Below are 25,061 nucleotides of genomic sequence, written 5' to 3'. Positions count from 1 at the left end.
ATGATATATAGACAGGATGTGCAAAGTTAAGGGAGTGTGGAGTGGGGAGATTCTCCTGATAGTGAAGTCTTAGCTGCTTACTGGTAAGTTAAGAGCTTTAGGGAACCTAATGTTTGCTCAAAATTCCCTTTGCATCAGAAAGCTTCTGTTTGATGCTGATTCCTATACCATGTCATCTACCAATTGTCTTCCAAGAACTCCTCCTAAAGTTTTGAAGGTATAATGTGGTTGAAGATTTAGAATCTTTGTATTGCTACTCTTGCAGTCTTTTATGGCTTCAGGCAACAACTAGAAAGTATAAAGTACAAATTCTTAATAGTTAACACTTTCTTTTTTCTTTTTTTTTTGGGGGGGGGGTTTGGGCCAACCCGGCGATGCTCAGGGGTTACTCCTGGCTGTCTACTCAGAAATAGCTCCTGGAAGGCACGGGGACCATATGGGACACCGGGATTCAAACCAACCACCTTTGGTCCTGGATCAGCTGCTTGCAAGGCAAACCCGCTGTGCTATCTCTCCGGGCCCAACACTTTCTTTTAAAAACCCACAAATCGCATCATAAAAATTTTTAAAAACTGAAAGCCTTCCCTCTAAGATCAGAAACTAGACAAGGTCTCCACTATCACTATTATTCCGTATAGTCCTGGAATTTCTTGTCATAGTAATCAGGTTAGAAAGAGGGCCTTAAAATCTGAAAATAAGAAATCAAACCCTTGTAGACGTCTTAGCACTATCCCTCAAAAACCCTAAAGACTAGAGAAAAACTCCTAGAGACAATAAACCTATACAGTAATAGTGAATGCATCAAAAATCAACAGGCAGAAATCCATGGAATTTTGACATACAAAAAGTAAAATAGATGAGAAAGAAGTTTTTTTCTAATCTTATTCACAATTGCACCTCAAAAAATCAAGTACCTGGGAATCAAATTAATAAAAGAGGTAAAAGACTAAAACAAAGAAAGCTATCTATTTTCTACACATCTATGAATGAATCCATTCCTACTGTCCTATTTCCTTATGAATTTCCCACATACTTACACTAACGGGTATAACAAACTACTACCTTTGCTGGGTTTTATGGACCGCATAAGATAATCACATCAAACACTATAGAGCTTTTTTGTCTTAGAGGTCTTTTATTTAACTGCTTAAGTTTGTCTACTTCTACTGACTGGAAAAGTCACAGAACCTGGAACATCTGTGTCCTAAATGGTATTGCTTTCTTCCACACACACAACCCAAACTATGACCCCACTTACGTAGCGACCTACGTTTATATGTATTACCATTGCATTTCCTTAGTTGTTTCTGATACCTGAATGGTTACACCCTATGATATCACCCAATTGTAACAATCATTTTGATTCTGTATGTAAATGAGGGTGTGAAATAATTGTGTGATGACTGATTGGATTACACAAACCTGTATACTTCTTTATAAGATGGGCAGAAACTAGGCAAGGGTTATTTGTATCAGGCACACTGATGGTATAGAGCTGTTATTGAACTATCTACATATACATATGTATAACACAAAGCTGAAAAATTGAAAGCATGAAACCCTAACAACAACAAAAAAACAAACATAAAAATGTACTTGCCTAAAAATTATTCATAAAAAAATGTCGTTGTCAAGGAAGCAGGCTGAGGGCTGAGACAGAAATGGACATTGGTGTAGGGAAATTGGCATTTAATGAGGTGAAAAGTATTGGAAAATTGTACACCTAAAACTCAACTATAGATAACTTTGTAAATCATGGTATCAAGTTTAAAATAGGTTTAAAACTAAAATTAAATTTAATTTTAAGATTTTCTTTGCATAGAGAAATGTTATAAGAACTTCAATAAAATCAGCAAACAAAACCCAGAAAACTAGAAGTTTAAATAAGGTTAATACTCAGCTTGCAGAGACAGAAAAAAAAAGATTTGAATGTGAATTTAAATACCCATGGCAATTTTACATAAGAATATGTAGTCTTAAAGGGAATACATGCATTGTGAAAGAATTTGAGATTCAATAGTGAAGTTAATGTAATATTTACATATGCTTATATTCAGTGAAGCATACATGAAACTTGTGTAATATAATGCAATTTTACTTAAAACCATTTTTAATTTACTTATTACTAAAAATGCAGAAAAATGTATTATTCACCAATTCTTCATAATATGAAAGTAAAATAAGTTTGACATTATTTAGAAAATTCTTGGAATAACTTAATTTAATTAAGGGAAACTGAGGATAATTTTACATGGGTTGATTAAAGAGAATGAGCCTCAAGAGGGAAGTTGAGAAGATGAAAATAGAGAAAAATCAGGCACATAATTCAAACTTTTAAAAATATGTTTCTATGAAGGGGAGAAGGTCTGTATAGATAGCAGCATCTTGAATCTGGGTGGTAAGGTATCTTATGTCCATGTAATATTTTGTTTGTTTTAATTATGTATAGTTACTGGTTTTAGAATCAGAGTGTCAATTTGAGGTCTCTCTCTCTTTTTTTTTTTTTTTTGAGTGGTGGAATGCCACACCTGACAATGTTCAGGGATTACTCCTGGCTCTGCACGTAAGTGGTGGCAGTGCTCTGGAGACCACATGGGATTCTGAGGATCAAACCTGGTTCATCTGTGTACAAAGCAAGCACCTTACCTATGATATTATCTCTTTGGCTCCAAGAATAAGTCACTTTTGAAAGAAAGTAATTAAGGTGGTGAACACAGTGCCTCGAGTAAGCCCTGAGCATTGCTAGATGCAGCCCACAACTCAAATAAAGTTAAGCAATCAAAGGCTACAAAGATTGTATAGAAGCTGACCCTACTTCAATTTCCAATACCACATATGGTCCTCAGAGCAAGACCAGAAGTGTCTATGAGCAAACAGACTCTGAACAAAAATCCCTTCCAACCCATTAAGAAAAAAATATAATACCAATACATATAATATTTGCACTTTAATTCAACCTTATGTTTATTTTTTTTCTTTTCCCACCCCCAACCATATGTTTAATTTATGTTATGTTCTTACCATCTATATTTCAATGAAAGTTTCTAATTTATTTTCAGTAATATTTAAATTTAAGAAGTCAAAAAATAGGTCAAGATATAGACAGATATATTTAAAGTTTTAAAAAATTTGACAAGCACTTCTTTTATATTTAGCAGTGATATATTTTGACTAAGAAAATCTGATTTCATTGTTGTCTGATAATATAGTGGAAAAGTTTTTTTTTTTCTGAAGTGAAAATTTTGCAAACCTCTATTTTATACCTTGAATGTATTAGTGTTGATAAATAACTAGACAACTTTTACAATTATCATGTAATAACAGAAAAGTTCTGATACAAGTATTTTTTAAGGGCTAGAGCGATGGTACAGCTGTATGGTTTTTGCCTTGCATGCGTCTGACCCAGGATGGACAGCAGTTCAACCCCAGAGTCCCATATGGTCCCCCCAACCCAGGAGCGATTTCTGAGCACATAGCCGGGAGTGATCCCTGATCATCACTGGGTGTGGCCTCCAAAAACATTTTTTTAATTTAAGAAAAATAAGTATTTTTGAGGTGCTAGTAAGTGAACCCAAATCTCATTTTCACGGCGCATGAACTTTAACCGTTGTGCCACATACCTACATTTTGAAAAAAAAAAAAGAAAACTTCTATTTAAGTGTTTTTAATTTTTACTAATTTGTGAAACAAAAAGGTACCTATAGGATAAACTTTACATATGCACTTTGTAAAAAAAAAAAAAAACAAAAACCTGCCAAACCTAAACACTTCCCTCTGGCTATTATTCAACTTAATTTACTTTAAAATGTGCTCTTCGAAAACACTAAGTGAAGGTGACACTTTAAATCACAGAGAATTTTTTAATTCACTATTTTTGTATTGAAAAATGTCTGAGAAATAAACCAGTAGAAATTAGACTTAATAATGAAGAAAATTAGATGAACTGGAACTTTTATCTAAAGTGGCAGTAGAGAAAATATCTAACAAGTAAAAAAAAAGTTCATTTTTAAGTTCTCAAGGATGCAAGTAAACTTCAAATGAACCCCTAGGTCATTGATTGAACTCTGACATATTTAAAATGGAGTCTCTGAGTGTTTAAAAAGCACGTATTAAATATTTTTAAAATTACCTGTATGAATATTTTAATATTAAAATTATTATAGTTTTATTAATTTTTCATGAATTTGAAAACTAAAACAATAGGAATTTTTGGGAGGAAATCTCTAGAGACAGGGGTATCTGCCCATATTCAATATCAATAATGAAATAATGTTTCCTAGTTTACAATTTTTTTTATTTTTTTATATAAACAACTTTATTACATACATGATTGTGTTTGGGTTTCAGTCATGTAAAGAACACCACCCATCACCAGTGCAACATTCCCATCAGCAATGTCCCAAATCTCCCTCCTCCTCACCCAACCCCGCCTGTACTCTAGACAGGCTTTCTATTTCCCTCGTACATTCTCATTATTAGGATAGTTCAAAACGTAGTGATTTCTCTAACTAAACTCATCTCTGTTTGTGGTGAACTTCATGAGGTAAGCTGTAACTTTCAGCTCTTTTCACTTTCCTGTCTGAAATTTATTATTGCAAGAATGTCTTTCATTTTTCGTAAAACCCATTGATGAGTGAGACCATTCTGCATCTTTCTCTCTTTCTCTGACTTATTTCACTCAGCATAATAGATTCCATGTACATCCATGTATAGGAAAATTTCATGACTTCATTTCTCCTAACAGCTGCATAGTAGTGCATTGTGTATATGTACCACAGTTTCTTTAGCCATTTATCTATTGAAGGGTATCTTGGCTGTTTCCAGACTCTTGCTATGGTAAATAGTGCTGCAATGAATATAGGTGTAAGGAAGGGGTTTTTGTATTGTATTTTTGTGTTCCTAGGGTATATTCCTAGGAGTGGTATAGCTGGGTCGTATGGGAGCTCGATTTCCAGTTTTTGGAGGAATCTCCATATTGCTTTCCATAAAGGTTGAACTATATGGCATTCCCACCAGAAGTGGATAAGAGTTCCTTTCCACATCTCCGCCAACACTGCTTGTTCTCATTCTTTGTGATGTGTGCCAATCTCTGGGGTATGAGGTGGTACCTCATAGTTGTTTTTATTTGCATCTCTCTGATGATTAGTGATGTGGAGCATTTTTTCATGTGTCTTTTGGCCATTTGTATTTCTTCTTTGTCAAAGTGTCTGTCCATTTCTTCTCCCCATTTTTTGATGGGATTAGATGTTTTTTTCTTGTAAAGTTCTGTCAGTGCCTTGTATATTTTGGAGATTAGCCCCTTGTCTGATGGGTATTAGGTGAATAGTTTCTCCCACTCAGTGGGGGGCTCTTGTATCCTGGGTGCTATTTCTTTTGAGGTGCAGAAACTTCTCAGTTTAATATATTCCCATATATTAATCTCTGATTTCACTTGCTTGGAGAGTGCAGTTTCCTCTTTGAAGGTGCCTTTAGTCTCAATGTCCTGGAGTGTTTTACCTACGTGTTGTTCTATGTATCTTAAGATTTCGGGTCTGATATCGAGATCTTTCATTCATTTGGATTTAACCTTTGTACATGATGTTAGCTGGGGGTCTAAGTTCAATTTTTTGCAAGTGGCTAGCCAGTTGTGCCAACACCACTTGTTGAAGAGGCTTTCTTTGCTCCATTTAGGATTCTTGCTCCTTTATGAAAAATTAGGTGATTGTATGTCTGGGGAACATTCTCTGAGTATTCCAGCCTATTCCACTGATCTGAAGGCCTGTCTTTATTCCAATACCATGCTGTTTTGATAACTATTGCTTTGTAGTACAGTTTAAAGTTGGGGAAATTAATTCCTCCCATATTCTTTATCCCAATGATTGCTTTAGCTATTCTAGGGTGTTTATTGTTCCATATGAGTTTCAAAAGTGCCTGATCCACTTCTTTGAAGAATGTCATGGGTATCTTTAGAGGGATTGCATTAAATCTGTGCAATGCTTTGGGGAGTATTGCCATTTTAATTATGTTAATCCTGCCAATCAAGGAACAGGGTATGTGCTTCCATTTCTGGTGTCCTCTCTTATTTCTTGGAGCAGAGTTTTATAGTTTTCTTTGTATAGGTCCTTCACATTTTTAGTCAAGTTGATTCCAAGATATTTGAGTTTGTGTGGCACTATTGTGAATGGAGTTGTTTTCTTAATATCCATTTCTTCTTTATTATTATTGGTGTATAGAAAGGCCATTGGTTTTTGTGTGTTAATTTTGTAGCCTGGCACCTTGCTTTATGAGTCTATTGTTTCTAGAAGCTTTTTCGTAGAGACGTTAGGGTTTTCTAGGTTGCAATTCTTTCCCACAAAAAAATTTAAGGCTTTCAAAAATAGTTTTAGTTTTACATAGTTCATAAATAGTTATTTATGAAACCATTATTTTTATTATTCATGAAACTATTATTTTAAAACTATTATTTTAAATAGTTTAATAAATAATGTATCATACTTTATATGTCTTTTTTCAAGAACCTTTATTTTGTATAGATGCTTTATTTAAAAAGATGTACTTGATATCAATAACTATTGCAGTATACTAAGCTACATTGAAGTTTAGTAGGCTAAAGAGATAACTATTTTATTCTTTCAAGTCTGAAAAAATCAACCAAAATCCTTTCACTCTGCTGGAATTACTCACGTAATAGCTAACTGTGTATTAAATAGATAATGTGAGTGATCTTGACTCATTGATCCTACATATTTGTTTATCTGCCAGTCTGAGTAAGCCTCATCTAAAATTTTTGAATCACCTGCTCTGCTTTACAACTATTAACTTCTAACAGTGTTGCTCAGTTCTATCATTAGTTTATAGCAGAAATTAAAAGTATTAAGTCATTTGGAAGACCACATTTGGAAGTGGGCCTTGTCATTTGTGCTGGATTCTGTTGGCCACAGTAAGGCAAGGGCTCAGAGATTCCAGAAGCAAAAGACTATACAACACTATCGTTATTATTAATTTAGTATTATTATTTCTTGGAAGGCACTCAGAAGTGATCAGGGTTTTCTCAGAGCTCTGTTATCAGGGATAACTCCTTTCAGGAGTATGCTGGAGATTAAGCCTGGATTGGCTACATACAAGAAAAATAATATATTATCACTCTATATTATCACCATATTATCACCTGCTATATTATATCACTCTCCTTTTTATACGTCAGTTCTTGAGTAAAGAATTATAATCTTTTTCCAAAGAGTATAGATTTACTAAAGGATAAAAGTCCAGGTTTTTGTCTAGTTTTGCAGTTAATCTACCATAGGTGTTGACTTTTACTTCCTTAGAAACAGGTTTAGGTGAAAAGTTATATGATTACTTAAGATGCTATGTAGCTGCTGCTTAGAATTTTAAAGCAAATGCTCTTAGACAACTGGGAACCATTGCCACATAATATTTTAATTAACATTTCCCTTAAACAATGACAGAAAGTCTTTCCTGAGCAATGTTAACTGCGGCAATGTATGTCAAAATATTCCAGTGACTAATATGGCAAACAAAACTTTGAAATTGAATAGACCAGTCAAAAGAATAAAATAAACTCATTAGGGGCCCTGAGAGATAGAACAACGGTGTTTGCCTTGCAAGCAGCCGATCCAGGACCAAAGGTGGTTGGTTCGAATCCCGATGTCCCATATGGTCCCCCGTGCCTGCCAGGAGCTATTTCTGAGCAGACAGCCAGGAGTAACCCCTGAGCACTGCCGGGTGTGGCCCAAAAACCAAAAAACAAAAAAAAAAAACAAAAACAAAAACAAAAAAAATTAATAAACTCATTAGACATTTGGTATTTGTGTGGCAAAACATGTACTCTCTCCTGTGGTTTTCATGTCTCGAAGCTCATTATCTACCATCCATTTTCATACCTGTTGCTGCATAAACTGATGCATCATAGTTAGTTGAATAGTTCATGAAATTAAATTTCTTTGATCCTTAGCATGCGATGTTTCTTCCACTTTAGTCTTTTCCTCATTCTCTGTTGATTTCCCATTCACTTGTAAATTAAGTTCAAGGATTTCTGCTTCTATTATTCTTTCAAATAAAAATTCTATTTCTCTTATTTTGGCAGGCGCTACTACTACACCATTGACAGTTTTATAACATAAAGTCATAACTATATTTTCTTTAATGCATAACTTTTTTCTAGACTTACTAAAACTGAAAAATAGTGGTAGTAATACCCATATATTCTTTTATAATCAAAATAATTCCTAGTGCCTGGCACAATATGAATCATTTGAATAGTAACCGATAAATTTCATTGAATAATTTACATCTTCTCCCTTGATACATAAGGAAATTAAGCAAATTACCAAATAATTTATTGCTAATTTTTGAAAATTATTACCAAATTTTTAGAGTAGGGAAGTTTAAATTACAGTACAATAAATACTTTTAAGGCACCCCATGCTATATTCTTTAATATATAAACATGTAAATTTCACATTGAAGACTTTCATTCATATAACTGGTATTTTTCTGTGTATTTATCAAAATTGAGGATATAAGAGCATAAGATATAGATGTAAAATACCAGGCTATAACTCTTTTTTCTGTTTACTATTGTCTCATTAACTACTAGTCAACTTTAAATATTATATTTGTTATATGGCACTTAGTGTATTCTAAGTTTCCAGTGGGAGGATTACTTTCATATTTTAATTTAAACTTAAAGTCATATTTCTCATATGCTTTAAAATAAAATTTTTTTATCTATATCAATAGGGTGCTTACCAATTTATTGATAAAATCACTACATAACAACTGGATTCTTGGAGGAATTAATATAATACCACCACCACTACTATTTACAACAGAAGTATATAATAATAGACATGAAGGGCATTGGATAATTTTCCTAATGTATATATGTATAATTATTGTAGTACTATTCTCCTTCAATTACTAATTCAGCCTACATTTAGAAGCACTTTTATTTGTAGGCTATAAACTGTATCTGACCTTCAGAAACTTTAGTGCAAAGAAAAAGAATAAATGAGCTCAATTAGCCTTACTTTACTGAAATCAATTATTAAAATGTATAAGTAAAACATAACTAACACTATTTCTAAAGGATGTTCAGGCCAAAGAACCTTTGTGCCAAAAGCAGTTATAAAATAGAAAATAGTCAAGGAAACTCGAGTTAGACTGCTGAAGTTTGACTTCATATCTATCACTACTGCTGTGTGACCTTAGTTCTCTGTGTATCTGTTGTTTGTGTAAATTGGGAATTATTGTAATGGATGCTGCTGTAATCTATTCAAATACTGCACAGAACTGTATTGTTATGATGATGATGATGATGATGACGATGACGACGACACATATATAGCCCCCTAAGCAATCGTTGTTGTTTCCAAAGTATTTTTCTGGTTTTGCTTTATTTTTATTTTGTTTTGGTTTTGAAGCCACACCCGTGGTGCTCAGTGCTCAATACTTACACTTGGCTCTGTGCTCGGGGACCACTCTTGGCAGCTCTCAGGAGATCATATATGATGACAGAAATTGACCCAAAGTAATCATGTACAAGGCAAGTGAACTGTCTGCTGTACTATCACCAGGCCATCCATGTCTTTCAGAAATGTTCAGAATGAAGCCATATAAAATAACTAACATTCAACCATATGTAAGTACAAAACTTGAAAGTCCATATGTGAGCCGGCCCGCGGCCTCAGTTTATTCGCGGGTCGTGGAAAGGGCCTACACCTGTGAAGAGAATGGGAGAGAAAGAGGGACCACCAAGGCAAAAATTCTGATCAAGGTGGCATTTATTTTCAGAGCTAACAAAGCTTATATAGTAAGAAATCACAAAGGGAGGGTCACGTGTGCAATGCTTTACATTCTTTCCAAACATTCCATGTTAGCCCGTACCTAGTACAACCTTAACAGCTCCTGTGTTGAAGTTGTCCAGAACATCCCATTAGGGAGTACCTAGATGCTATCAGTGAATTTCTCAGGCTTGCAATTAGTGGTCTGCATTGTTTTATGGCCATCTGACATGTATTCAAGTTACAGTTCAACTAGAGAACAGGCTTGCAGCATAATGGCTGCTGTAGTCTAAAAATGGCTGTGCTCATGTCAAGCTTCTGCAAGGAAGCACTGGCTCCCAACACATATGGTCCCCATTATTAGAAAGATATAACTTGATATGGAAGCCCTTATTAAATATTTGATGTGACTTTTCAACTTTCTGAATGTAACATATTTCTTTATGTGACCCTATATATAAGCAGAGTGTCTTCATAGACACTGAAAAATGTATAGTCAAAACCTGACTTCCCAATGGATAGTGGCATGGAGTTAGGAAAGGGATGTACCTTGTACTGCATTGAAGATCAATTGAAAATATTAGTAAAGTTAATTCTATAAGTATAATTTGCATTTAATAAATAAAGGCATCTTCATACTTCCTTCGGCCATAAGTATTCCACTGGCTATGAAAGTGTTGCTTCATAGATCTTAGTCTTTCTACATTATGACTGGAGTCAAGACTTAATAGCCCTTTTCAAGTTAGTATTCAGTATTGTGTCACAATAATATTTTGAGGGATATCGAAGGGTTGGTGTAATTTAGCAGCTCTGAAATGAAGTGCTTATCTTGCCAACCATATTCTGTTGTATTTTTCTGCCACAAAATTCACTAGTGATTTAGAGTTACCAACCTTGGATAGACTATTTCAATGGTAAAACCTGTATGATTTAACAGAAAAATTAATTTGAACTTTAGAATGTTAAAACTGAAAAATATTTAAATGGTGGCTAATATGATTGTAGCTCTAACATTTTTGCATATTTGAAATAACTAATTGTTAATTTTATTAGGATTATACCAAGGGTCAGGTATGTAGTACAGGGGGTAAGGCATTTGCCTTCCATGAGTGTAACCCAAATTACAGTACATTGAGTATATTGAGCTCAGTCAGGAGTGATTCCTGAATGCACTGCTAGGCATGGCTCAAAAACACATATCTTAAAACAAAAGATAGAAACTTACCATATTTCGGTTTCAGAATATCTGTTTACTAAATTTTAGTAACTTATCTAATTTGTAGATGAGAAACCTGGTTAGCCTAGGTTATGTTTTAAGTTATATTTAATGCATGTGAAAGATAAATCTGAACAGAGGGCAAAAAGTGTTGTCTTTTGCGTATGCAGTATTTAATTGGGTTTTCATCATAAAAAGAACACCCCCTTCCCTAGTGCAACATTCCCACCAACAATGTCCCCAATATCCCCACCCCGCCTGTATTCGAGGAAGATGTTCTACTTCTCTCACTCATTAACATTGTCACCATAGTTGTAAGTGTAGTTATTTCTTTAACTGCATTCATCACTCTTTGTAGTGATGTAGGATATCATATACTGAGCCAGTCCTATCAACCCTCATATCTACTGTCTCTGGGCATTATTAAAATGATATCTTTTATTTTTCTTAAAACTTATAGATGAGTGAGACTATTATGTATCTTTCTCCCTCTGACTTATTTCACTCAGCATAATAGATTCCATGTACATCCATGTATAGGAAAATTTCATGACTTCATCTCTCCTTAGGGCTGCATAATATTCCATTGTGTATATATACCACAGTGTCTTTAGCCATTTATCTGTTGAAGGGCATCTTGGCTGTTTCCAGAGTTTGTCTATTGTAAATAGTGCTGCAATGAATATAGGTGTAAAGAAGGGAATCTTGAATTGTATTTTTGTGTTCCTAGGGTATATCCCTAGGAATGGTATAGCTGGATCATATGGGAGCTCAATTTCCAGCTTTTTAATGACACTCCATATAGTTTTCCATAAAGGCTGGACTAGACGACATTCCCACCAGCAGTGAATGAGAGTTCCTTTCTCTCCATATCCCCACCAGCACTAATTGTTCTTATTCTTTGTGATGTGTGCCAGTCTCTGTGGTGTGAGATGGTACCTCATAGCTGTTCTGATTTCCATAATAAGTGATGACGAGCATTTTTCAGGTGCCTTTTGGCCATTTGTATTTCTTCTTTGAGGAAGTGTCTGTTCATTGCTTCTTCACATTTTTTGAAGGAGTTAGATGATTTTTTCTTGTTAATCTCTGTCAGTAGCTTGTATATCTTCGATATTAGCCTCTTATCTGATGGGTATTGGGTGAATAATTTCTCCCATTCTGTGTGTGGTTTTTGTATCCTAGGAACTATTTCCTTTGAGTTGCAGAAGCCTCTCAGCTTAATATAGTCCCATTGGTTTATCTCTGCTTCCACTTGTTTGGAAAGTGCTTTTTCCTCCTTGAAGATGCCTTTAGTCTCAATGCCATGGAGTGTTTTACCTACGTGTTGTTCTATATACTTTATTGTTTCAGGTCTGATATCAAGGTTTTAAATTCATTTGGATTTGACGTGCATGGTGTTAGATGGAGGTCTGAGTCTGCTTTTTTGCGAGTGGCTGACCAGTTGTGCCAACACCACTTGTTAAAGAGGCTTTGATTGCTCCATTTTGCATTTCTTGACCCTTTATTAAAGATTAAATTATTGTTTGTTTGGGGAATATTTCTGAATACTTAAGTCTGTTCCACTGCTCTTAGTGTCTGTCTTTATTCCAATACTGTGCCATTTTAATGACTATATCTTTGTAATACAATTTAAAGTTGAGGAAAGTGATGCTTACTATATTTCTTTTCCGAAGTATTGCTCTAGCTATTTGCAGGTGTTTATTGTTCAGATGATTTTCAGGAGTGTTTGGTCAACTTCTTTGAAGAATGTCATGGGTATCTTTAGTTGGATTGCATTAAACCTGTACAATGCTTTGGGGAGTATTGCCATTCTAATTATGTTAATCCTACCAATCCATGAACAGTGTATGTGTCTTCATTTCTGTATGCCCTCTTTAATATCTTGAAGCAGGGTTGTGTAGTTTCCTTGAAGATGCCCTTCACCTCTCTTTTTGGGGGGGGTACTCCTGGCTCTTTTCTCAAAATTGCTCTTGGCTCAGGGGGTCTTATGGGTTGCTAGTGATCAAACCGCGTCCATTCTGAGCTAGCCACATGCAGGCGAACACCCTACCACTGGATTACCGCTCTGGCCCCTCTTCTATCAGTTCTAATGGTTTCTTTTACCATTTCACCATCCTTGTAAATAGCACCTTAGGAACTCTCTCATTAGCCAAGTACTGCTAGGTACCCTCAAAAGAAGTGCTAGAGTTCACGCTCAAATGATATTTAAGAAGAAGAAAAGAAGAATTTGGGGTTTATAAAAGTATATGCCTTTAGCATTGCTAAGCATTTAATATTTACAAACCCATTTAATCCCTACATTGATATTTTGAAGTAGATCGCTATTGCAATGTTGAGCTAAAAGTTACAAAGTGAAAGTTACTGAGAAAAGGACATATTAATTCGTTTAAACATTTTGGAATAGGGCACAGAGCACCCATACAGCAGATAGGGCATTTGTTTTGCATGTGGACAACCTGAGTGCAATCCTTGTTAGCCCAAATAGTCTTTCAAAAACACCAGGTTTGATTCCTGACTGCAGAGCCTGGAATAACCTCTGGTTTTGCCAGCTGTGGCTCAAAAACAAACAAAAATTTTGAATAAATTCACAATAGCTATCACTTAGTGAATGTATCTTGTGAAAAAAATAAAAGACCATTCTAAGTGCATTTAAAACTTTATGGCATGACAATCTCAAAAACAGGACAGCCACATTTCACAGATGCGAAGACAGGCCAGAAAGGCTGTTGCCTATCATCCAGCAATAAAACTGAGCTGAAATTTAAACAAAGGTATCCTTAGCACAAAGTAAACAGTTTTACTTTGTCTTCCTCACTTGATGAAAAAAATCTTATAAATGAACCCCTTTTTTCTTTAAAATTCTCTATGCATTAACCTGATATATTTCCTAAAATGAAACACTAAAGAAGCATTATTTTTCTGTTTTAAGATATTTCTATTTTTTTAAATGTAAATTTCTATTTTTATATAATACTAAAAGTATGTGATCATCACAGATGGATGGGGTAAGAAGAAGTTCTTAATATGCTGGTCATATTCTGCATTTTTCCATCTGGATACTGATAATATGATTCTGCTCAGCTTGTAAAGATTCATTGAGCTAACTATTAAGATATGGGTTCTTTGCTATATGCATATTATGGTACAAAAGAATTTGCTTATAAAATTCTGTTTTCAATCCATCTTTAGGAAAACAATTCATGAAAGCTGCCTATTTATAGGAGTTGCATTATTTTTATGGCCGCTGGTCAGTAGAATTCACCAATAAGTCCTGAATTAATATTGCCTTCCTTTGTGCAGTTTCTTGTGAATTTGGTGTTTCTGGAATTTAAAGATTTGAAATCAGAGAAAAAAATATCTTGCTATTCTGAGCAACAGAGATATCCAGGGCCTGACCTTTATATAAGCAGAAGGTTATGCTATATAATTTCTGTGCTCTTTACTTACTATGGAAATGCTGTATTGATCTCTATTTTCAGATTAAAAGATTGACACAATTCTGAAGTGAGAAGCTATTTCAATATTTTCCAAATTAGATTCTCTCCCTTTCTCAATTTCCCCCATTTGTTTATACCATCTAGTACATCAGAATGAGTTGTGTTTTTTTTTGAACATAGTCAGTGATTCTGTACTTCCTATAACTGAATTACAAGAATCAGAAAGAACTATTGTCTCCTTTTTGCTACTTTCATCTTGCTATTCTTGAGCTATTAAGGAAGAAGACAAGATATAAGTGCTTAGTAATACCAAAAGTTCTTCTATTAAAGAAAATATTAGTCACAAAAAGAGTCATAGGTCCTGGAGACAAAAGGAAAAGACAACAAAAAGTTTAAATATTTTTTTGTTTTTCATAAAAAAAATTTTAAGTGCTCGAAAATAAAACCATTAAATATAGAAATTTTAAGGAAATATTGCAGTTTTTATGACAGAAAATGTCACTGACAACAAAAGGGCATACATGGTAGACGTTGAAGATAAAAGGGGAGTAAACGAAAAGAAGATTTAATTTCAGATAAGCAAGAGTATAAGAGAGAAGGAAGAGTGCATCAAGCCTCTAAATGTTTCTCCCATGTGTCATTTACATTTGCCTAGATCAGTAATTGAATGTAGGGTGAAGTTTTCCCTTCCTAACAGTCGCTCTTACAGTCATGCCATGTTGGATTAACTGGGTGCCACCCTACTCAGTATACACCTTGTTATTTTTTGATTCAAAACATCTTTGAGTGTCACACCTTGGATAGGTGTTTTCACCACTTGTGCGGTGTGGTCTGGTTTTTCATAATAAATATCCCAGGTCTCAGGAAACTGCTTTCTTGAGTTTCCAGCTTTCCTCTGCTCAGTTACCTGCTTCTTAGGAGTGGAAGGCTTGCATGTTGGAATTCCTGAATCTGTTTCACACCCATTTTCAGTGTGTGTGGATTATTTACTGCATTAGAGTTTGCTGCCAGACCAGTGTCCTGGAGCATGAGGCTTCCTTCTCAGTACCAAGCTAAAAAAAAAAAAAAAACCAGAATATTTTGTATGTGAGCTCTGCACATTCTAGAAGGTCCAGTAAAGTACCACGTTTGAAAGTATATCTAGAATGGTCAAAAGAAAGAACATTCAAGCCATAATGAAAAAATAAGACATAATAGAACCAGTTCATATTTTTGAATGCCCATTTTTCAAGTGTGCATAGCACACTAACACTGTTTCATTTAAAACTTACACTACTCTGAAGGGGTACTATTTCAATTTCTATCTTACTAAAGAATCCGAGCTCACTCAAAAAACCAAATACTTGCCCAAGAAAGCACAGTTAGTGAATAAAAGGGTTAACTTCAAAAGTTAGCTAATTTTAATACTAAAACATGTGTTCTCTTTGCTATGGGATGAGGAATTTACTCCAGTAAAGAAACCAAAACATTGAAGTACTTCGCATTTTCTGGAGGTGTTCGTACTTCAAGTAGAATAAAGCTACAAACCCAAAGACCCAAAAAATTACAAGTTAAATAGTATAATTTTCATTAAGTTACACTTTCAGAACAGCACTATTCTACAGGCCACTTATTTAAAACCACTGAATTAGACCATAGGAGGTAAAAAAAATCTCATTTCCAAGTGCTAGAAATCACTTTTTAAGTTAAAACAAATACATACTAAGAGAAGAAGCAAAAAGCTCAGAGAATTTTTCATAAAACATGCTTTCACAGAAATGTTGAACTTGCTGTTACTGGTAGACTGCGAGACTCAGGGGTAAATTTATCCAGTCTCATTAGCTTGGATACTTTGATGAAAAAGTCAGAGAAGCATTCTATTAGAAAGTGTGGTAGAATAATAAAATATAGACCGAGCTTCAAGTGTGATACTTTATTAAAGCATTGATTGGGTTAGTTTTAAATATTATGTATGACACCAGATATTCCCTCTAACTAGGAGGAATACTTGGAGGGCATGGCTTGCTATAATCCTTTACTTCCGGTCCATTTTTATTCCAATTATAGGAGAGAATTTGAGGTCGGACGTAGTTCAGCAAATAATGCAATTTTCTTGGCATAGTCAACCTAGATTTGATACTAGCACCATAGGGACCCTGAATAGGTATGACTGATCTCTGAACAAAGAACCAGAAGTCTGACCTGAACCCCACTAGGTATAGTCTCCAAAACAAAATAAAAATAAATAAATAAAAGAGAATTATGAAATACACTTGTCTGTATATATAAGTTGGATCAAAATTTGATCCTAAGAATTCTTAGACAAAAGTCAAAATTTATAGTTCTCTTTTCTTGGACATGGGTGATCCTGTGGTCATGTGTTCATGTTTTATTCCATAACCAAGACTTTCCTATTTCCTAATCTCTGTTGATCTTTAAAGTTGAATATTTTTCCACTCGCACCTTTCCTAATTTGTCAAACTTTATTATATTTTATTTTACATAAGCAAGTATATTTTACTTTGCTTCAAAATTTGAAACATTTCAGTGTAACAATGTACTGTAAATAATTTTTCTGCATTTCTCAAATATATCTATGAAATTTTGTTTATGGATAAATGTAGCAACCACCTACCCAGGACTGAGAGAAATATAAGTAGAAACCAAGTATACTTTTTATTCCTCCTGATGTCTGAGGCCTGCCTCAGTCTCCTGGAGGTTACTGAGAGAGAGGAAGAGATAAATGGAAATTCACTTGCCAGAGATAGCCAGAGGAAACCTTGGTACAATAAAGAAAAAAGAGAGAGAGAAAGGAATAAAAATAGGAAATACAGGCAACATTTCTCTGAAGCTTTATCTCTAGCGCCACAAACCAATAGGCTTTGCTCTGGTCACCATCCTGGGGCCCCTGCAGAGGTCCAAGTCTTTCATTTTATACTTGACATGACAAGGGAGCACGTCCAGATTCAACTGTCCTTGCAGTGGGGATATCAGTGGGGATGTCAGGTTTTCACACACTTCTTTCTACTCAATTTATTTCCACTTTCTTTTGTTTTTTGCTTTTGTTCACACCCAGAGGCACTCAAGGTTTACTCTTAGTCTGTGCTAAGAAATTATTACTGGCAGGCTCAGGGGACCATATGAAATACCAGCAATCAACTCCGATCAATCATATGCAAGGCAAATGTCCTCCCCAATGTGCAATCACTCTGGGCCCAATTTATGTCCAATTTTTAAAAAGTTTGAATCATCCAACTGGTCATTCTGAGTTAACATGCAAACCACATATGTAGAGAAAGCATGTGCTATGATGGATGATCTATTTATGATTATGCATTCATTGTATATAATACCATTTACTCACAGTGGATACATTTCATGCTCCTACTCAGGAGAAACCAAATTAATCCTTTGTTACCTTTTCTGATTATATCTGCCTTCCTTCTGTATGATCGTTTTACCCCCTCCTATTTTCATAGTTTGTTCCTGGAATTTATTAGATCACATTGATTACAGATATACAATGAAGTGAACTTTTAAAAAGTAGTAAACTATATGTTTCACCTTACAATGAAATATTACTTTTGAGGGTTTTGTTTTTACTTGAACTTTATCCATCCACCATGGAAGAGCAAGAAGGAATTAAATTGACATTAAATATTCCTAAACATTGTATTGAAGAGAAGATGTCTCTTCCTTCCAATCTAAATTAGTAATGGATTATCTAATGATTAAATTGACAAGAGAAAAAAATTAACAGGAGAAAAAATTTTCATGATTCTGGAGACTTCCTAGATATTAGAATCTACATATTTTGGGGGGCTTGACGGGGTCACACCTGGCAACACCAGGGGTTACATCAGGCTCTGCACTCAGAAGTCACTCCTGATAGGATCATGGGACCATGTGGTATGCCGGGATTCGAATAGTGGCTGTCTTTTGTTGGCCATGTGCAAGGCAAATGCCTTACCGCTATGCTATCACTCCAGCCCCTGGAATCTACATCTCGACTAAATCAGCTTCTGTAACTTTAAGACAATGAATCGTTATAATTCTGAATAACTAACAAGGCAAACCAAGAGACTTTAGACTGAAAAACTATTCAAAAAAATGTCCACGTTGACATATTTGGGGGCAGCCTGCCCTGAGAAACAATAGTTTGTGATTTTAGAAAGCATAATATAGAAGCTTATTGCAAAGATTGACTTTATTAAACTGGATCTGTTTTTGTATTTCAGTTTGGGAAGCAGCACATTGAGAACCTCTTCAGTGACCTGCAGGATGGACGACGCCTCCTAGATCTTCTTGAAGGCCTGACAGGACAAAAACTGGTAGGCAACTTTTTTTAATGCTTAGTTTTAGTTTTAGTAGCATATCAGAGAAGAAACCAATTTTTTAATCTAGGAAAAGTCCTTAATTTACTAAAACTTGGTGTAGCTAGCAGTGTAAGAGCTAAACCTAAAACAAGCTTGCTTCCTTATTGTATTTTTATATATAGTCTATATATACTAGAGTCACATATAGTCGTATAGCCACATATAGTATAAGCAGATCTAAATTTTCATAATTTCATTAGTTGAGATGATTTATTTATAAGGCTTAATGGATCTGATATTAATATCATAAGCCATTTATTCATGATGGCTTTATTTGTTTGGGGCCGTACACAGAAATGCTCAGGGCTTATTTTTGCTCTACACAAAGGAAATACTCCTGGGGGTTAGGGGAACCACATGAGATGCCAGGGAATCAACCTAGCTATGTGTTTAGCCCTATCCGCTATCCTATCTCTCAAGCCCTCATAGTGGCTTTAAAGTTGTTGTTTTTTTTTAACTTGAGGGGCCCACACTTATTGATGCTCAAGGCTTATGCCTCACTCTGAACTTAGGAATTACTCCTGGTGGAGTGTACCAGATGGTGCCAAATATCATACCTGGATTGGACACATGTAAAGTAAGCTACCTGTCTTCTGTATTAACTTTCTGGTTCTAATTTTATTTTTAACGAAGACCACCTAACATGCAATAATAGGAAGTAGAAAATTTGGGTCATGCAAGTTCCACAGTTCTGCCATAAAACATGTTACCTAGACTTTATAGGGCAGGTAAAATTATTAAGAGTGTAAACCACATTTTAGGGATTCTTCTGGCATGATAACAGAAAACTGAAAAACTTTACAACTAAAAAAATGAATTACTGAATGTATTGCAAGAAACTATGATAATAGTAGTTTAAAGATGATACCGCAAAATATGATTTGTTTTTAGAATTGACAGTAAAGGGTAGAACTAAATATAGTTGAACATTGAGCTTCAAAAATATAATTAAAATAACAGTCATAAAATAGTTTCTTCTCAAAGAAATAATACCAAAATTAAAGGAGTTATTTTGAATGTAGTCAATCTCAGTACCACATATATTTCCCTGAACACTGTTAGGGGTATCACTCCAGAACACAAAGCCAGGAATAATCATTCAAGTGCACAATTCTAGGTGTGGTCCAACCCCCTCACACAAAATTAAGGGTTTTTTTATTTTGCATTATCAGATTTAGCTAGATTCCAATTTTCTTAATTTTTCATAAAAGTGTGGGCATCAATTGATCTCTCTTGCTAGATAATCTACTTACTCATGTTGATATATCTCATAGTATTCCAATACAGTCCAATTTGGTGGGGGAAATGAATGTTATTATCTTAATAGAATAGCCTTTACAGAGAAATAAGCAGCTACTCTTTTTTGTTTGTTTTTCTTTTAAATTTGTTGGGCTTTTTTTTCTTTTGGGTCATACCCAGCAATGCCTAGGCCTTACTCTGGCTCTGTGCTCTGGCATAACTCCTGATGATACTGGGGATTTAATTCCAATTGGTTGTGTGCCAGGCAAGTGTGCTAGCCCCCTGGGCCCGGAGAGATAGCACAGCGGTGTTTGCCTTGCAAGCAGCCGATCCAGGACCAAAGGTGGTTGGTTTGAATCCCGGTATCCCATATGGTCCCCCGTGCCTGCCAGGAGCTATTTCTGAGCAGACAGCCAGGAGTAAGCCCTGAGCACTGCCGGGTGTGGCCCAAAAACCAAAAAAAAAAAAAAAAAGTGTGCTAGCCCCTGGATTATCTCTCTGCTCCACTCTACCAGTATTCTAGAGGAGGGTGGGTTCATGTTTAAAAAAAGTCCCGTGATTAGATCAATGAGCTGAAAGATCTTTCTTTCATTATCCCAATTCCTCACAATCCATGTTTCATGTAATATTCAAATTTGGGAACGTGGGAATGTGGCTCAGTGGTAGAAGATCTACCTTGCAGATATAAAACTCCAAACCCTGGCCAGCACTATACCTAACGTATGTGAACACAACCAAGTATGGGGCGAGACATTCCTACCCCCCCTTCTAAATCCTTCAATACCTCTTCCTTCTCTTGTAAGGTCGTTAAAACAACAACCATGAAAGAAAATGGAAAGAAGAAAAATGTTCTAATTTAGAAGTAGGACTCAGAAAGTGTTTCCTTTCTAGTGTATTGTCATCTTCCTGCCCTGCAGTAAACATCCTTTTATTTTGTTTTCAGCCACAAGAAAAAGGATCCACAAGAGTTCATGCCCTGAACAATGTCAACAAGGCACTGAGGGTCTTGCAGAAAAATAATGTAAGTGGAGTTCTGGATCGAGTGTGCATCCCTTGAGACAGCAGGCTTAGGGATTACAAGGTCTTTGTTCCCAAATGTAGTTAGTGAGTAGTTTAAATTCTTATGTAAATCAATGCTGTTATTATTAGGAGCAAGGGAGCTGTACATCTTGAGTATCTTCTTGTGGCTAACATAATTCAGCTACAGTGAGTATGGAGAAGTGTGACCTGGAGCTAGCTGGTCAGCCATTCAAGTAATTTTCTGAGTTTCCTTGATGATGTTGTATTTGGCAGATAAATAAATCCTGTGGGTGAATTCAGTCCCTTATAGGGGTACTTCATGAAATACAAGTTTTTTTCCAACCAAGCAAATGATTATTTTGTTCTGTATCAAGTGTGCGCAAGCATGGTGGTTATCAAGTTTGAATTAATCCATATCTAAGTATGAAAATCACGCAGAAAAATTGTTTTTAGTGCTGTGTTTGATTTCATGTAACAAATAAAAATAGTTATGTGATATTAGAACAAATCAACAATCATACCTATCAAGTAAGTTGTTTAAAACAGTTCTTTTCTCTGTAGGATAAATTTGACATTCCTTCTCTCTCACACAAATCTCCTTTAAAAATATTTACTTTATATACAGTGGTTACAAGTTTGTTCAAAATAGAGTTGTTGTTTTTTTTTTTTTACAATTGCAGTGTTACTGATGATGTGTTTTAGTCTTACAATATACAGCACCCTTCACCAATCTACATATCCCACCATCAATGTCCCCAGTTTCACTCTCACCTTCCCACCTGCCTGCCTCTGGGGCAGACACTCTCGCTCTCTCTTGTCCTCTCCCCTTTTTCCTTTTAGATACAGTCATTTGCACTAGTGTTGCTGAAGAGTATTATGCCTATCACTTTATCTCCTTTCAGCAGTTCTTGTAGAGAGTGATCATATCCAACTATCATTGTCATAGTGCTCCCTTCCTTGCCTAATTGCACTTCCCTGCTCTTTGTGGCAAGCTTCCTACCATGGACTGGTCCTGCTGGCCTCATTTCTATTGTTTTTGGATACTATTACCATGCTATATTATTTTTTATATCCCACAAATGAGTCACACACCCTCATTTAATTGGGTTGGGAGGATGTTTGGGTCATATTCTGTTATGCTAATGTTTACTTCTGGCTATATGCTGAGAGGTCATTTCTGTACCACAATACTGGTGATTGATTAAACTTGGGTTTGCCCCATGAAAGACAAATTCCTTATGCCTTATAAGCCCTCCCCTGTACTAAAATCACTTTTTATTAACATTCTAGTGACATTACATATTCCAGGTACTTGGGAATGATCATAAACTACATCTCTCACTCAAGGATATAGTCAAATAAGTCAATACATACTTTAGGAAAGGACTGTAATTACTGATAGATTGGCAATCTTCCACAAATTTTGCTTAGCTCACTTGACTGAGGGTAAACATCGCATGGGTTATTGGTTGCCTTTGTGAATTTTAGTATATGAGTATTATTTGGCAAAAAAGTATACATTTTTATTGTTCTACTGAAGTAATTAACTCTATATTTTCAGCTTTTCTGTTGCCAGAATAAGATGGAAGTCTATATCTTATAGTATATTTTGAAAGGTCTCTATTATATAAATTAAAATTTATTTGAGGTAATTGAAATTATATAAAGAACATATTTAAAAGATTAATTCCGTATTCAAGTTCATATCAGGAATTAAGGGAACTGAAAATTAATACATTTATTCAATTTAATCCACCTATTTGGTGTGATCAATTTCTTCCTACCAAGAGAATTTCACCTTGAAATATAAGATAGTTCAGGAAGTAAAATGCCTACCACATATATATCTAAGCCTGGTTCATTTCTCTTACAAGTGATTCTGCAAGCACTGTTAGGTGCAAACCTGGAGGCCCTATCGCGCCAGATGAAGCTCTGGAAACCCCTAACAACTCCAGGGAGGCCCAAGTAATTCCTTACACCATAGGGCCTGAGGAGACTGCATCCTAAGCCTTCGAGGAGCAATTTTTGAATACAGAGCCAGAAGTAATCCCTGAGCACTGCTAGGAGCTATACCTGATATCCCTAAGCCTGATATCCCATATCCTCCCCCAAGCCTTCACATAGGTTCACCTTCCCAGTTGGTTGAAAAGCACTGTGAGGAACCACCAGGTCTCCTGAGCACTGCTTATGAAACAAAGGTTTAAATATAAAATGAATAATTAACAACTTGAAATTCATCAAAATTATGTCATTCCATTTAAATTTGATTTTTTGTTTTATAGATTTCTATTTTCAGTAGAATACATTTTTACTCAATAAATAATGGCTTTTGATAAAAAATTCTCTTCATTTAATATAATTTTATAAACTTTTAATTTATAATTTATTGAACCACTTGAGAAATATATGCTGGTCAAAGCCATGATGTATTATAGTTATTTGTTACAGTATTTAATATTTTTATCATTTGAATTTGGACTTGCATTTCACTTGGTAGTGATTATAGTATATGCCTAAGGAATGGATTACTATTCAGATTTTTCATTTTATTTAAAAGCTAATTGAGCCAGCACAAATGAAATGAATGCTATTTTCTTGTTGTTCCATCCATATATGTATACCATAAATTTAGTCAATGGACACATACAACTGTTTCTAGATATAGTTTCATAAAATTATATATATAACTGAAAATTAAAACAAATTACCTTAAAATATTTCACAAGAATCTGCTTTTTTTATTTGTTATGGACCAACTATGCATCAGGTAGTATTGTAGTATTGGTGGTTAGTGTTTGGAACAAACTAACCCCAGACCATCTGGAGGTTTTAGCCACATTCCAACCAACATGGTTAAGGTGTTATAAGGGTAGAGACTGGATAAAAGACATGGAGTGACTCATGGCAAGAACTGAGTGTGGCAAAATTATCATTCATACACATAGAGATAAAAAAAAGTAGCAGAAATGAGGTGTGAATGGGAAAATATGGGGAGCCTTGTTTAGGGCTCAGAATTAGTTATGAATGAGATGACAGTAGCTGAAAATAAAGGGAATATTATCAATTAAATGGACAATTAAGCAGTTATGATTAAGCAGATGTGATATCTATACAAGGTTTCCCAATTCCTAACTGTTCTTGGTGGACTCAAATTTGATGGATATGCCAGGAAGCTATTCACTTTTTGGGTCTAGTACCTCCATTTCCTGAAAGTTGTACTGGTCTAGCTCATTTTAAATCATTTGACATCATGGCAATTTTTTCTGAAGAATACTAGGGACAGAAAAGCGAAGCAAAATATGAACTATGCTAACTTCTGCCTCCTATGCAAACTTACTAAAGGCATCAGAGCAAATGAATACCAAGAAAGAGTTGCTGCTTTATATACAAATAAAAATGGATAATAAGAGCAATGGTGGAGCTCACTAGAGTATTACATTGTATGTGTCATGTCCTATCCATGACACAACACAACTCCATGAACATTTTCCACACTTCCTGGTATAGCACCTTGTGATCCCTGTAAACTATAGTAGGTGTGGTCCTAAGTCCCCCTAAATAATTCTTTTGGGAGAGACCATAAATAAATAATAATAAAAAAGATCAGTGAAGTGTCATAAAAGTACATGAAATGAAATTTTAAGATATACTTATTACTAACAATAATATGACAGTAGAAATTAATAATGTTTTAAGTTAAATGTAGAAATTTTAAATGTATATATCCATGTAAAATATATATAATATCAAAAGGTAAAATATACATATATGTAGCAAATAAAGTAATCTAGGGGAAAATTAATGAGAAGTATCTTAGTACTTATAAAGTGGTTTATTTCTTTGATTTTGCATATTAAGAAAAAGATAAATTAATGAAAGCTTTCAAAAATGTTACATAAAGGAAAAAAGACATTTGGGGGCCAGAGCAGTGGTGCAAGCTGTAAGGTGTCTGCCTTGCCCACACTAGCCTAGGATGAAGTGCAGTTCCATCCTCCGGCGTCCCATATGGTCC

The 25,061-nt window shown here is 35.0% G+C and overlaps 1 protein-coding gene across 1 annotated transcript in view; it reads left to right on the top strand.

Moving 5' to 3' along the window:
* DMD (dystrophin) overlaps nt 1-25,061 on the top strand; it is a 2,686,579-nt gene that overhangs the window by 544,678 nt on the left and 2,116,840 nt on the right. Inside the window, exons 3-4 of the mRNA XM_049766737.1 lie at nt 18,653-18,745; nt 20,973-21,050. Coding sequence (XP_049622694.1) covers nt 18,653-18,745; nt 20,973-21,050 — 171 coding nt within the window. The remainder of the gene's footprint in view (nt 1-18,652; nt 18,746-20,972; nt 21,051-25,061) is intronic.

Source organism: Suncus etruscus, chromosome X (assembly GCF_024139225.1).
Source record: "Suncus etruscus isolate mSunEtr1 chromosome X, mSunEtr1.pri.cur, whole genome shotgun sequence".
Lineage (NCBI taxonomy): Eukaryota > Metazoa > Chordata > Mammalia > Eulipotyphla > Soricidae > Suncus > Suncus etruscus.
The sequence above is the reverse complement of the archived record's forward strand: the minus strand, read 5'-3'. Positions and strand labels throughout refer to the sequence as shown.